We start from the raw sequence: 15,191 nt of genomic DNA, 5'->3' as shown, positions 1-15,191 counted from the left end.
TTTATTTAAATAGTTCCGAAGAGATTTTGTCGGTAGCCTTTTTCCCGAAATATCTAAACAGAATGTCTAAATATGTTTTGATGACATATTTTAAAGTGGTATTTATGATTAGTGTTATGATGAGGGATGAGGGCTCCATAATGAATTTAAATACATATAGATAATAGTTTTAGGACATCGACTTTCTTGAGATCCTATAAAATACGTTTTAATTATTATTTTTCTATGTTTTAAGCATGATAAATTATGAAATTTTATATAATCAATCATATTAAATCGATATCATAGTCAATAAATAATGTACAACCCAAAACAGACGGCCGAACTGACGTGACAATGACATTTGGCGCGCTAAACATGGCGGATTTTCGGCCTCATTAGACGGAGACGGAGATATTTACGTATATTCATGTTTCATTTTATGTACGCACTGAAATACTGTTATATTGTTTTCCTGCGAGTTAAAGTGCTGAGTAAGAACGAGATAGATATATGTTTTATGTATGTGCCTTCAAAATGGGTGCTATTTATATAAGCAATTGTACGTATAGAACAATATGTCCTGTCCCTACTATATAGGTCTATGATTTGTACAGACTAAGTGTATTTATAAGACTTTCAACGTTTCAGAAACCAACTTGGCTATGGTTAAGACTTGTTGCCTTTTGAAAAAAAAATACCACCATCTATCATGTTCACATTGTTTAACAATAGGTATATTACATAGACCTATATAGTAGGGACACGACATATTGTTCTATACGTACAATTGCTTATATAAATAGCACCCATTTTGAAGGCACATACATAAACATATATCTATCTCGTTCTTACTCAGCACTTTAACTCGCAGGAAAACAATATAACAGTATTTCAGTGCGTACATAAAATGAAACATGAATATACGTAACATAGACCTCTATAGTAGGGACACGACATATTGTTCTATACGTACAATTGCTTATATAAATAGCACCCATTTTGAAGGCACATACATAAACATATATCTATCTCGTTCTTACTCAGCACTTTAACTCGCAGGAAAACAATATAACAGTATTTCAGTGCGTACATAAAATGAAACATGAATATACGTAAATATCTCCGTCTCCGTCTAATGAGGCCGAAAATCCGCCATGTTTAGCGCGCCAAATGTCATTGTCACGTCAGTTCGGCCGTCTGTTTTGGGTTGTACATTATTTATTGACTATGATATCGATTTAATATGATTGATTATATAAAATTTCATAATTTATCATGCTTAAAACATAGAAAAATAATAATTAAAACGTATTTTATAGGATCTCAAGAAAGTCGATGTCCTAAAACTATTATCTATATGTATTTAAATTCATTATGGAGCCCTCATCCCTCATCATGACACTAATCATAAATACCACTTTAAAATATGTCATCAAAACATATTTAGACATTCTGTTTAGATATTTCGGGAAAAAGGCTACCGACAAAATCTCTTCGGAACTATTTAAATAAAATAGTTTTATTCCGCAGTGAGTAAAACACTATTGTAAATTTGTTAAATATTTAATAATTAAGTGATTTTAGAGAGGAAGTCACAAGGAATGACGTTTGTAATTAATGAATAAATGTTCTGTAGGTGTGTTTTTTTTAAACGCGGTCCCTGGATAAGTTTAAAATTTGAATCACTCTCAAGCGAAAGTGATTCAAATGGTGCGGCGCACCTTCCTTGGGGTGCGCTGCGGTAGTATGTTACGGACTTTAGAGTCAGCAAAACAATTAAAATAGATTGTAATAGTCTAAGAAAAACACGTACTCAAAATACGATAACATTTAGCATGCTAGAAATGGGCTGATGGCTTTGAACTACACCATATCTTTATGTTTTGCGACAAACGACAACTTTATAAAATCATTGTAGCAACTTTTAAAAATCATCATATCGTTTACTTGGCAAATTCGAAGGACGAACTTGTCTTAGATTTCACCCATCTAAATCATATCATATTTGCACATAACAATATACCTACTTACTTCCCATTAAAGTATAAATTCTACAAATAAATAATACTCAACAATATTTAAAATAAAATGAGCCAAGAACGTTTATCGATAAAACCTGATAACATTGAAATCCTTTGTACAGCACTAAAGCCGCCATGTTTTGTGGCCAGATGACGTCACAGTGGCACGAAATTTTGGTTGACGTTTCATTTCCATAGGTTTCCTACTTCATTGATACGTAAATGTCTCCGTCTCCGTCTAATGAGGCCGAAAATCCGCCATGTTTAGCGCGCCAAATGTCATTGTCACGTCAGTTCGGCCGTCTGTTTTGGGTTGTACATTATTTATTGACTTAGATATCGATTTAATATGATTGCTTATATAAAATTTCATATTTTATCATGCTTAAAACATACAAAAATAATAATTAAAACGTATTTTATAGGATTTCAAGAAAGTCGATGCCCCAAAACTATTATCTATATATATTTAAATTCATTATGGAGCCCTCATCCGAAAAATCGGGCCCCATTTTTCGGTCGGAATCTATTGATCATGACACTAATCATAAATATCTCTTTAAAATATGTCATCAAAACATATTTAGACATTCTGTTTAGATATTTCGGTAAAAAGGCTACCGACAAAATCTCGTCGGAACTATTTAAATAAAATAGTTTTATTCCGCAGTGAGTAAAACACTATTGTAAATTCGTTAAATATTTAACAATTAAGTGATTTTAGAGAGGAAGTCACAAGGAATGACGTTTGTAATTTTATTAACGAATAAATGTTCTGTAGGTGTTTTTTTTATCAGGCGGTCCCTTGATAAGTTTAAAATTTGAATCACTCTCAAGTGAGAGTGATTCAAATGGTGCGACGTACCTTCCTTGAGGTGCGCTGCGGTAGTGTGTTACGGACTTTAGAGTCAGCAAAACAATTAAAATAGATTGTAATAGTCTAAGAAAAACACGTATTCAAAATACGATAACATTCAGCATGCTAGAAATGGGCAGATGGCACTGTACTACGCCATATCTTTATGTTTTGCGGCAAACGACAACTTTATAAAATCAGTGTAGCAAATTTTAAAAGTCGTCATATCGTTTACTTGGCAAATTTGAAGCACGAACTTGTCTTAGATTTCACATAATATCTAAATCACATCATCTTTGCACATAACAATATACTTACTTCCTATTAAAGTATAAATTCTACAAATACATTCACTCAATAATATTTAAAATAAAATGAGCCAAGAACGTTTATCGATAAAACCTACTAACATTAAAATCTTCTGGGCAGCACTAAAACCGCCATGTTTTGTGGCCAGATGACGTCACAGTGGCACGAATTTTTTGTTGACGTTTCATTTCCATAGGTTTCCTACTTCAGTGGTATATTAATAGGACATTGAAATGAAATATGTGAAAAGTAAAACAATAATGAAATTGAATATATTAAATAACATTATTAATAAATACATTTGCTTGTTAAATTTACAAAATTAATGTTCTGTAGTCGAATTTTAACTAAAGTTCTTCTAGTATAGTTAAATTACATTTGTTACTGTCTCACGTGAGTCGGAGTTGCCTTAGCTGAAAAAAATACCCTGTTTAGAGATACAAGTTAAAATTCATGGTCGTCTGTCAAAATAATTGAACTATTCACCTGGATGATTATGAAATGTTGGGCGATAGAATAGAAAATATAATTACTAGAATCTGTTATATTATCAGAATCATTCAAATAAAGTCTATGTTTAATATTAGGGAGAATTTTTATTAGGTTAGGTTGGGATATACTTACAAAACCTTGTCTTTCTTTTTCTTTTTGAAGAACCATATGGGTTTGCTTGTCATCAAATTTGACTACTGCAGCTAAAACTTTCGCTAAAGTAATGGAATGTGTTCCTGAGCCTGTAAGGTATTCATAGAGTATATTCCTTAAATATTCTAGCTCGGTATTTTCTTCTAAAGAGTGCAAATGTCTTAAACTAACTAAAGCTTCATCGAGCCTGCGCTCTATTTTTTCATTCGAAAGTTTCAATTTTTCGTTTTTGGCTTGTACATCTTGGATGTTTACATTCAATGATTTGTTCAATTGTTCCAAATCAATATTTTTCTGTTCTATTTTGCTATTAGCCTGTATTAATGTGTAATATTTTTCTTTAATTTCAGACAGCTCATTTTCACCTTTGTGTTCAAAACACTGATCAGCATTTGCAGGTTTGCAATATTCCTGTGACTGTAACTGGTCTTTTAGTTCCAGATTTTCTTCATTTAAAAGTGTATTCTCCCTTGTTAAGTGATCAATTTTATCTTTAGCCAACCGAATGTCATTATTCAAGTCATGGGACATGTAGGTGCCTGTTTCACTTGTTGCAATTTGCTCACGGAGTTTGTCATTGAGCAAGCTGTTTTCTTTTGATGTTTTCGTTAAATGTGTTTGGAGTCCTTCAATGTCAGACAAAAGCCGTCTATTTTCTCCTTTTAAGGCATCATACTTCTCGCTAAGTTCATTTATTATCTTTATATTAGATAAGTTTTTTTCTTTGTCGAGTTCCGTTTCTATTTCGTTGTATTCTGTTTGTGTATCTTTTGAAACTAGCAATGTACGTCGGTTTTCTATTTGTTCGATGACATTACTTAAATGTTCTTTTTCTGATTCAATAGCAGCATGAGATTTTCTTACCTCATTTATTTCGAATTCTAATTCTCGTACATTGCTTGCGATATTTTCAGTTTGACTTTTAAGAAAAGAGTTTTCTTGTGTTAATAACTTATGATGTTCTTCTAGTTGTTGGTAGTTTATTAACTTATTGTTCAATTCATCGCTTTTTTCCAGCAAGTCATCATTTTTAGTTCTTAAAATATTAATCATTTCTACATTTGTTGCAATTGCGTTTTTATGTTTGTCTTGTTCTGACGCCAAATCTTTGTTAATATTCTGCAATTTGTTTAAGTTTTCTTCAAAGATCTCTTTTTCTTTTCGAAGGCAAATTACCTCTTCTTGTAGTGTGGACAACTGCGATTTTTGTAAATCTAATGAATTACGCAAATTTTGTATAGTATTTTCATAATCTTTTATAAGTACACTGAGTCTTTGATTTTCACTTCTTAATGAATTTAAATCATTGGAAGCGTTCCTATATTTTTCATCGACATCAATTTTTTCCTGTAAATCTGCAGTAAGATTTTGTATTGTTAAAGTTAAAGAGACATTATCTTCTTTTAATTTTGTTAGAGTTTTATTCGTTTCAGATTGCAGTGCTGTTATATCATTTATGTTTCTTTGAAGTAACAAACATTCATTTCGGAGTTCCTCATTATTAACATAATTGATATGCTCGTTGTTGGAAAGTTCTTTCATATTATTGTTAATGTCTATTTTAATTGTTTTAATCATGTCCACATGGTCTTTTACATTCGCGAAAATATCTTTCGAAGTTAACGTTATTAATTCACGTAGTTTTCCCACATCAGTCAATATATTATATGTATCGTTTTTTATTTTATTATAATGACTTAGTTGTCGATTTAAAATTGAAGTTTCAGCCTGTAAATCCGAGATAGTTGTCCGAAATTCTACATTTTGTTTTTGAATATGTTCGTGATTTTCAATCAGCTTTTCTATTTCCGATTGTAATTTAACTAATTCTTCTCTTTCTTCCTGCATCTCTGATTCAAGCTTATCATACTTGGACTTCCAAATGTTTAGCTCAGTCAGTATTTCTTTTTCTTTTCCAATGCTTTCGTTACTTTTATCATTTTGTAAAGATTGTAATTTAGATTCTAATTGATTAACTTGAGAACTTTTCTTTGAGTTCTCTTCAGATATTTGGTAAATACGGTTTTCTAAATAGGCGTTTCTGTCCATCATAGCTAATTTTTCAGCCATTTCTTGTTTTAATTGAAGCTGCAGGCATTTATATTCTTCATTCAATTTGGTGTGTTGTTGTTCTTGAATTTGATTTTTTTTATTAAGTTCTTGTAGATGTGTTTCTAATTCTTCAACTTTAGATTTCAAGGTTGCTATCTCACTATTCTCAATAACTAATTTAGATTTTTCTTGTTCGAGTGTTTCTATGCTATTTTTATAGTCAGTGACGACAATACTTAGAGATTGTATTTCTTTTTTAGTAGCGGTCAAACTATGTTTTAACGATTTGATTTCGGATTCTTTACTTTCCAATTCTTTATGGATGCTCAATTTATTCTCTGCTAGAGAAATAGCGTATTCCTCTTCTCTCTTAGAAAATACTTCTATTTTCTTTTGAAGGTGTTGGACTTCTTCGTTTGCCTTTTGTAAATCCATTTCTAGTTCAGAAACTTTTTTCGATTTATTGAAATCATAAGAATTTATTTTATTTTGAAGTTCTTCATTTAAATTTTCCAGCTCTTTTATCTTTGTACTGGCGTCTCTGTACTTTTCATTAAGTATTGAGACTTCTTCAACTTCGTTACTTTTGTTTTCTAGCTTGTTAGTCATTATTTGCAATTCGGTTATTAATTGAGAATTTTTGTCTTTTGTGCTCTTCAATGATTCTTTATATTTCTGTATCAATAATTCCATTTTTTCAATTTTTTCATTTAACACTGTTAAATCTGATGACACTGGCAATTTCGATTCATCATTGGACACCTTTGTTTCGTTTTCTACTAAATTTATTAAAGGTATATTGCTATCTTTGTCGATATTGCTAGGTATATTGCTATCTTTGTCGATAATAATCTTATTGTTATCCACTATATTGGTAGGAATTTCTGCACTTGTACTATTGGAGAGGAATTGTATTTTCGTGTTCAAAGTCTCAATTTTCATATTTTTTTCTTCAATTTCCACACGAAGAGCTTTTTCTAAATGTGCCTAAAATTTTTAATATAATTGTAAAAATTTGTATATAAAAGTAGACGTCTAGTAAATTTCGTATTATGCAATAATATTACATACTTTTGCACTTTGTTCTAGTGAGCATTGTTCTCTCAATTCCGATATTCTCCGTAAAGCTTTATCTTGAGTTTCAACTAAGACACTCTAAAATAAAATAAAACAAATAATTAAGGCATACAAATATAGAACCAGCCAGCTGTAAAACATCAAAATATTTTTTTATTTTACCCTTGCTTTAGTATTTTCTCTCTCTAAGAGCTTGTAGTGTCTGGCTAAGTCTCCATATTGTGTCCTATATTTCTTGTATCTTTCCTGTGTTCGTTTATAGGCAGCATACAGTTGTTCTTTAGTGACACGATCGAGGCTCACTGTGCTACCATTTAAGCCTCTTTCTTCAGCTTCACTTGCAGATACTTCAATATCGGACTTTAAACAAACGGAAGCTTTACATTACTATCAAATTAAAGTTTATTTCTTTTAAAAATGTTTATATTTATATTAGGTCTTTACCTACAAAATTGCCGTTTAGTTGACAGTTTTGATTTAAAAGTTTTTTTTTTATAAATATGTATATGAGTCGACTAGTATCAAAGCCGGCAATGTGACTTGTGGATAATTATTGGTAAATCAGAAAAACGAATTATTGACTTTGTATTCCATTGGTAGTCACAAAACTCTTCTGAACGACATTACTACTTAGATAAATAACAGGTTAAGTATTAACCTTTATTTAATGCAGGTTTTGAACCGTATTCTTTGAAGGAGACGATTATATTCAAATCAATCTGTATTGAAATATCAATAATTTTTTTTTGTCCAAATGCACAGATTGCCACCTTTGATAATAGACGACTCATATACTATCGGTCAAAATTTCCATGGTATCATACCCATGCTATCATAATAATATGCATCTCTGCCAGTACAGTGATTATTTTTCAATGCCATAATTGAAAAAGTCAGGTGAACAGGAGACAACAAACTATTCAAAGGTATTTTGTACTGCCTCTCGGCTATTGAATTTTTTCCCTGTCATCAAGCTGTACAAACTTTGGAAATAGTAGAAGTCTGTCGGCAGACTCTGGTGAGTATGACGCAAAATTTCCAACTCCCTCAAAGCTCTTACAGCTTAGAGACCGTCTGGTGTGCCGTATAAGGTCAAGCGTTGTCGTGTAGGAGTAGCGGGGACGAGCCGAGCTTTTGCATCAATTATTGTGTCCAGTTCCTAACAGTAGACATTAGCAGTAATACGCGTACCATTTGGTACGAAGCTGTGATGAATTAATTATATCAGCACTAGACAACTAAACAGTTACATTATTTAAGGGGTATTTTTAAAAACCAATAACGAGTCCTGCGTTCATTTGAAATGTTCCTCCGTAGATGTGTTCATATTGATAAGAAGATTCGTAGTCAAAACAAAATTAATTAATAAACGAATGACAGAATTAGATAACAGAATTCCTTATTTTTAAAATAAATTTTATTTGAATTTAGAATTATTGCCAGCCATATGTTTCAAATAGCCAGTATTGTAAAACGGCAACCTCATAGGTCAAAACCTATTGTTAAATAATTATTACATGAACTTTTCAAGTTAGGTAATTTGGGTGTTAACTGATATGTGTTATGGTCGTATAAAAATTTAACAAAAACTTCAGACCAGCAAATTAATACATAAATAACTCTGTTAAGGAATAAGGAAATACAAATTTCTTAATGTCATGCTCATATTTTGCCCTTCTTATATGCTAGTAACGCCCAGAGGCTAGCTATTCACTCTGACTGGATGGACTCAGCCTGAGTTTGCTGACATCTAGCAAGAGTGGAAAAGTGCTGAATCTACCATTCGCGTGTTGTTCTGTACAATGACTATCGATTGCGATTCAAATTTTATCTAATATATAAAATTCTCGTCACAGTTTTCGTTGCCATACTCCTCCGAAACGGCTTGACCGATTTTGATGAAATTTTTTGTGCTTATCCGGTATTTATGAGAATCGGCCAACATCTATTTTTCATCCCCCTAAATGTTAGGGGTAGTCCACCCCTAAATTTTTATTTTTTAGACAAAATTTTTAATTTCTATTTTTTTATGATACAGCATACAAAAATACATACAACCCTAAATTTTCACCCCTCTACGATCAACCCTTATTTTTTATTTGCTAATTAAATATTTAAAATTTTTTGCGAGAATTTTGTTTTTATTTTGTCATGACGTAGAATAAAAAAATTCATATTACACTGAAATTTTCACCCCTCTATGATCAACCCCTATTTTTTATTTGTTAATTATAAACTTTAATTTTTTTGCCAAGATTTTCATTTTTATTTTTATTTCGTCATGAATTAAAATAAAAAATCTGATGTTACTCTCAATTTTTCATCCCTCTATGATCAACCGCTATTTTTTATTTGTTAATTATAAACTTTAATTTTTTTGGCAAGTTTTTTATTTTATTTTGTTATGACTTAAAATAAAAAAAATCATATTACTCTCAATTTTCACTGTTATATGATCAACCCCTATTTTTCCACCCCGATTAATATTTTTTTTTCTATGCACAGATCTGCAATAAGGTTGCAAGATGGCAATCAAATTTTATAATTGTAGTACGATAAATTCTTATTCAGAGTTTATAATTTCAAGTTCCTTTAATTATGATTTTTTTTAAATTGAATTTGATCTCCCGCCCTCGCCGGTCGACTACTGATCAACTATCAATTGATCAGTTATCCCCGCCAGGTGTCACCACTCATCCAGCAAACATCACGTAGTAGGGATGAGGACGAAGCCGGTCTCCTGTCTTACTTACTCACTATACATCATAGATTATACACTTAATATATAATTTCAGAGCTATACAATACTATACATTTTTTAGCCATGTTTTTTTGGTTTTATTTGTGTATCAATAGTATGTTCAGTAGGTCTGAGAATCGGCTACTATCTATTTTACATACCCCTAAGTGAAAAGGGTTGTCCACCCCAAACATTTATTTTTTATTTTTATTTTTTGGAATTTTTTTTTTGTTTATAATGAGGTATTATGTGGTTAAATGAGGTTTCTACAGTAGAATTTCCCTAGAAATCTTATTTAAGGCAACACAACGTTTGCCGGGTCAACTAGTCTAATATATAAAATTCTCGTGTCACAGTTTTCGTTGCCATACTCCTCCGAAACGGCTTGACCGATTTTGATGAAATTTTTTGTGCTTATCCGGTATCTATGAGAATCGGCCAACATCTATTTTTCATCCCCCTAAATGTTAGGGGTAGTCCACCCCTAAATTTTTATTTTATTTTTTAGACAAAATTTTTAATTTCTATTTTTTTATGATACAACATACAAAAATACATACAATCCTCAATTTTCACCCTTCTACGATCAACCCTTATTTTTTATTTGCTAATTAAAAACTTTAAATTTTTTTGCGAGAATTTTGTTTTTATTTTGTCATGACGTAGAATAAAAAAAATCATATTACTCTGAAATTTTCACCCCTCTACGATCAACCCCTATTTTTTATTTGTTAATTATAAACTTTCATTTTTTTGGCAAGATTTTCATTTTTATTTTTATTTTGTCATGAATTAAAATAAAAAATCTGATGTTACTCTCAATTTTTCATCCCTCTATGATCAACCCCTATTTTTTGTTAACTATAAACTTTAATTTTTTTGGCAAGTTTTTTATTTAGTTTTATCATGACTTAAAATAAAAAAAATCATATGACTCTCAATTTTCACTCTTATACGATCAACCCCTATTTTTCCATCCGCAATAAGGTTGCAAGATGGCAATCAAATATTATAATTGTAGTACGATAAATTCTTATTCAGAGTTTATAATTTCAAGTTCCTTTAATTATGATTTTTTTTAAATTGAATTTGATCTCCCGCGCTCGCCTGTCGACTACTGATCAACTATCAATCGATCAGCTATCCCCACCAGGTGTCACCACTGATCCAGCAAACATCACGTAGTAGGGATGGGGACGAAGCCGTTCTCCTGTCTTACTTACTCACTATACATCATAGATTATACACTTAATATATTTGAGAGCTATACAATACTATACATTTTTCAGCCATGTTTTGTTGGTTTTATTTGTGTATCAATAGTATGTTCAGTAGGTCTGAGAATCGGCTACTATCTATTTTTCATACCCCTAAGTGAAAAGGGTTGTCCACCCCAAACATTTATTTTTTATTTTAATTTTTTGGATATATTTTTTTGTTTATAATGAGGTATTATTATGTGGTTAAATGAGGTTTTTATTTCTACAGTAGAATTTCCCTAGAAATCTTATTTAAGGCAACACAACGTTTGCCGGGTCAGCTAGCACCATATATTATTATACTCTCGATCTTCGGATTGTCGATAATCCTATTCTCACGGATCGTTTGGAACCTCTGGGTCTGCGGAGGGACTTCGGTTCCCTCTGTATTTTGTACCGTATGTTCCATGGGGAGTGCTCTGAGGAATTGTTCGAGATGATACCGACATCTCGTTTTTACCATCGGACCGCCCGCCACCGGAGTAGAGTTCACCCATACTACCTGGACCACTGCGGTCATCCACAGTGCGTTTCCAGAGGTCTTTTTTGCCACGTACCATCCGGCTATGGAATAAGCTCCCCTCCACGGTGCTTCCCGAGCGCTATGACATGTCCTTCTTCAAACCAGGCTTGTGGAGAGTATTAAGCGGTAGGCACCGGCTTGGCTCTGCCCCTGGCATTGCTGAAGTCCAAGGGCGACGGTAACCACTCACCATCAGGTGGGCCGTATGCCCGTCTGCCTACAAGGGCAATAAAAAAAAAACTCTCTTATGGTGGGGAAGTGACAGATGCTTCGCTCTTAATGCCCCAAAATCTTTAAGCATTTATTTATCAGAACTTTACTAGCCATCAGAAATGACGATTAAATAACGCTTACAACTTTATAATTTTGTTTTGATTTAGAACTCAGCAAATAGTTGTGCCTAAATCACCAAAAGTTGTTTTTACTGCACTAGCATACGGCCCACCTGATGAAGAGAGGTTATCGTCACAAATGTCAGTGACCCAGCCAACTGCTTCCTACTGAAAAAAAATTGTTACATACTCTTAATTAACGAAATAAATATGACATACTTGTAAGTGGTACATCATTGGTGTGTCGTAGCTGGGTAGTCTGAAGGATACATCACTCGCAAAAGAACTGTTAGACAGTCTCCTTTGACGCTCATTATCTTGCTGAAAAATATTTCAAGATCACCAATTACAGATGCAATTCTACTTCACTATTTAATAATAAACTAGGTTTCTTCAACAGAATTGTATTCATTCAACTTACACTTAAGTCTTGTCCAGAATTGTATTCAGTTGATTCAGTTGTTGTTGTTTGCATGGGCGAGACATCTCGAAAAGTATTACTTTGAGAGACAGTTGATGGCTGTGATTTAGTTGAATGAAATGTTTGACTATCTGTAAAGAAAAATTATTATATGTTCGTATTTTGTGTTGTGTATCTCATAGGTTAATCTAGAGACCATAGCAGAGAGTAGGTTAGTTGGAATATTTACTAAAATTTATGTTGTAACTGTTACTTTGTGAGTGTTGATTGGCTGATGAGCTGAGGTGAGACTATCCTAGGTCAATACAACAAAGAAAAACTAACTAGAACTGGATTCCTTCACGTTGTGTTTTGTTAATAATATATTTAATTAAAGCATATAAGAAAATTACTGAATGTTTATATCAATCAGACATGAATTTTTACCAATGCTGTGAGTGAAGTGACTGAAGTTCTTCTATTAAAAGTACTTCATTAGTTTAATACTGTCCATAAAACAACTTTTTTACATGAGTTGAGGAAGCACTACAATTTTCTCCAGGATAACTGCACAAAACCAGAGTGGACTTTAGACTTAATTAATTTACTAATACTTGAGTTGAAGAATTCAATTGTGATGTCATTGTGAATGAATAACACTCTCAGTGCACTCATTTCAAGCGATGCAATGGTGCTCAAATCCTGCAGCCAAAAGCAACTTTTCTAATGAAATACATATTATGTACTTAACAAAATTCAATGTTTATGATTGTATTTCACTTCCATTTAAAGGAATAATGTAGTGTAATAAAAATCAAAGCCGCAAATTTATAATTCCTTTGGCAGGACATTTTGTGAGTCCCCACGGGTAGGTACCACCACCCTGCTTATTTCTGCCGTGACGCAGTAATGCGTTTCGCTTTGAGGGTGGGGCAGCTATTGTACTGTTAAGACAGAGACCTTAGAACTCTTGTCTTAAGGTGGCTGGTGGTATTTACATTGTAGATGTCAATGGGCTCAGGTAATTACTTAACACCAGGTAGGCTTCAACCTTGTCTATCCACCTAAGCAATAGAAATAAAAACATAATTATGAAATCAAGACTCACACTCAACAACAACAAGCAATCAACATCAATATTCAACAACAATACCCAGATGCATAAAATATGATATAATATATAGTAAGTGTAGGAGATGAACAAATGCTTATCTTGTTCTTATTATAGATAATAGACATTAAGATACAACTTTTGTACTACAAATACCAGCAAAAGAAATATGATGACTCTTATGTAATGACTCTTGCCTTTTATGGATTTAATAACATTGGAATAAAAATACATTTCATTAAAAATTATGCTTATTGATACAGATTACATTAGAGAAGAAATCTTTATAAATAAAACTTGCTGTGTGTATGTTCCCTATAGACTCCAAATTAGCCAGACCTAGTTTGATGAAATTATCAAGAAATTTTTAGAGTGGTCTATATTTAAAAACAAAAGGTATTACCGAAATTAATTATTTTTTTGTTGTTACTGCAAAATTTTCAGTTGCAACACCACTCGAATAACTTATCAAACTTTTATATACTTTGGTTTCATTAAGATTAATTTTATTTTCTTACCATTTTCTCCTATAGAAAATAGGTCACTATTTGTGATATCTGAAATACTACTTGATGCTGATGTTACAGCAGCCTGAAATTTGATTACATTTTTAGGACAATTTTATGTATGTAGTTTAAGTAGACAACAGATAATCAGATTTATTTTAATGAGTGTTAAAGTATATATTTAAGTTTCAATATTGCGTTATTTCATACTAATTGTTACTAATCTACATAAGAAAAAATACAAACAGATACATTATAGCTTTCACTTGGTACAAACCTGGGCGGCTTGGGCGAATTGCTGAATTCTCTGTGGTGAGGATTTCACTTCCTCAGCAAGTTTATCTTTCAATTTCTTAAACATTTTCAAGCACTATATTCTAACAAACGAGTTTTTTACATACATAACTAATGTATATAGGTACGTATTGCGAAGCTAGTCGTTAGTTAAAGGTGTGTCTGACACGAAAGTAAATTAGCACGCCGTAGATGAATAATTCACAAATATTAACAAAACAAAAAAATAGAGATTTATTAAACTTAACTTTATATGAAGATAATTCGAATGTAATGCGATTTACTTAGGACATTTATAAAAATTATGACTAAATACGAATAAATATCACTGATTTATTGTATAGTCTATGGTGATTTATTGTCAAAAAACTCATTTTTCTTTTTTTATTTGTGGTTTTGGACTACCAATGGGAACCTAGCTCATGAAACTCAAATCTTACAACGGGCTTAAATATTGTTAAAAAAATTAAATGTACCACAATCAAATGAAATTCGATAAGATATTGAAATCAAATGAAGTAAATAGTTTCTTAGTTAAAAGAATTTGTTTCGTAATAGTTTTAATGTTCTCTCAGAATTAGTGAGCTATCAGAATTGCTCGAGAATAATCCATCTCCACTTTACTATCGCACAACCCGCCACTGGCGCGCGTAAAGCTTACAGACCACTGGAAACACTGTGCGCATCCACAGTCCGTGCCCAGAGATTTTTTGCGTGGACGTATCCCGTTCATGGTATTTCCTGGGTGCTATAATGTAATAACCTTATTCAAACGAAATATGTTTACATAAACTGATATTAATTTATTACTAAGCGGTGGGCAGTGGCTTAACTATACCAGTTTATATAAATTGATAATCACTCAGCATCAAGGCCGTATGCTTGTGGCTAGCGCTTCATAAGACAAAAAAATACACTTCTTTTCGAAAGAACAAAATAATTCTAATAAAGCGATTCTGTTTCGTTTTGACACACTTGTACATTTTCAGGATTACGAAGCGGTTAATAAGACACTATTCAAAAAATATAATCAGCGTATCATCAATCTCGACTGATTCGTCAGCATCGAGAGTCACATGCCTCT

At 32.1% G+C, this 15,191-nt stretch overlaps 1 protein-coding gene across 2 annotated transcripts; it reads right to left on the bottom strand.

Moving 5' to 3' along the window:
• Positions 1–3,418: 3,418 nt before the first annotated feature.
• LOC114248176 (uncharacterized) lies at positions 3,419–14,782 on the bottom strand. Of its 2 annotated transcripts, XM_028181335.2 has the most exons (8): positions 14,091–14,782; positions 13,826–13,898; positions 12,218–12,348; positions 12,016–12,117; positions 7,105–7,302; positions 6,937–7,020; positions 3,793–6,852; positions 3,419–3,581 (listed from the first exon to the last, which is right to left on the bottom strand). In XM_028181335.2, exons 1-8 carry the CDS (start codon positions 14,172–14,174, stop codon positions 3,558–3,560), a joined length of 3,756 nt encoding a protein of 1,251 aa, XP_028037136.2. In that variant the 5' UTR covers positions 14,175–14,782; the 3' UTR covers positions 3,419–3,557. The 2 variants fall into 2 exon arrangements, with proteins under 2 accessions (XP_028037136.2, XP_089589044.1); XM_089732918.1 differs by lacking the exon at positions 3,419–3,581 and having other exon boundaries at positions 3,588–6,852.
• Positions 14,783–15,191: the final 409 nt, after the last annotated feature.

Source organism: Bombyx mandarina, chromosome 15, assembly GCF_030267445.1.
Source record: "Bombyx mandarina strain Sakado chromosome 15, ASM3026744v2".
Lineage (NCBI taxonomy): Eukaryota > Metazoa > Arthropoda > Insecta > Lepidoptera > Bombycidae > Bombyx > Bombyx mandarina.
This window is presented reverse-complemented; position numbering and strand designations above follow the sequence as displayed.

Excerpts from the sequence above, each read along its gene's own strand:
- LOC114248176 (XM_089732918.1), bottom strand. The coding sequence starts at position 14,174 with ATGTTTAAGAAATTGAAAGATAAACTTGCTGAGGAAGTGAAATCCTCA. Across the intron at positions 13,899-14,090 it reads AATTCGCCCAAGCCGCCCAG|GCTGCTGTAACATCAGCATC; the intron begins GTTTGTACCAAG and ends ATCAAATTTCAG. Across the intron at positions 12,118-12,217 it reads ATTCTGGACAAGACTTAAGT|CAAGATAATGAGCGTCAAAG; the intron begins GTAAGTTGAATG and ends AATATTTTTCAG.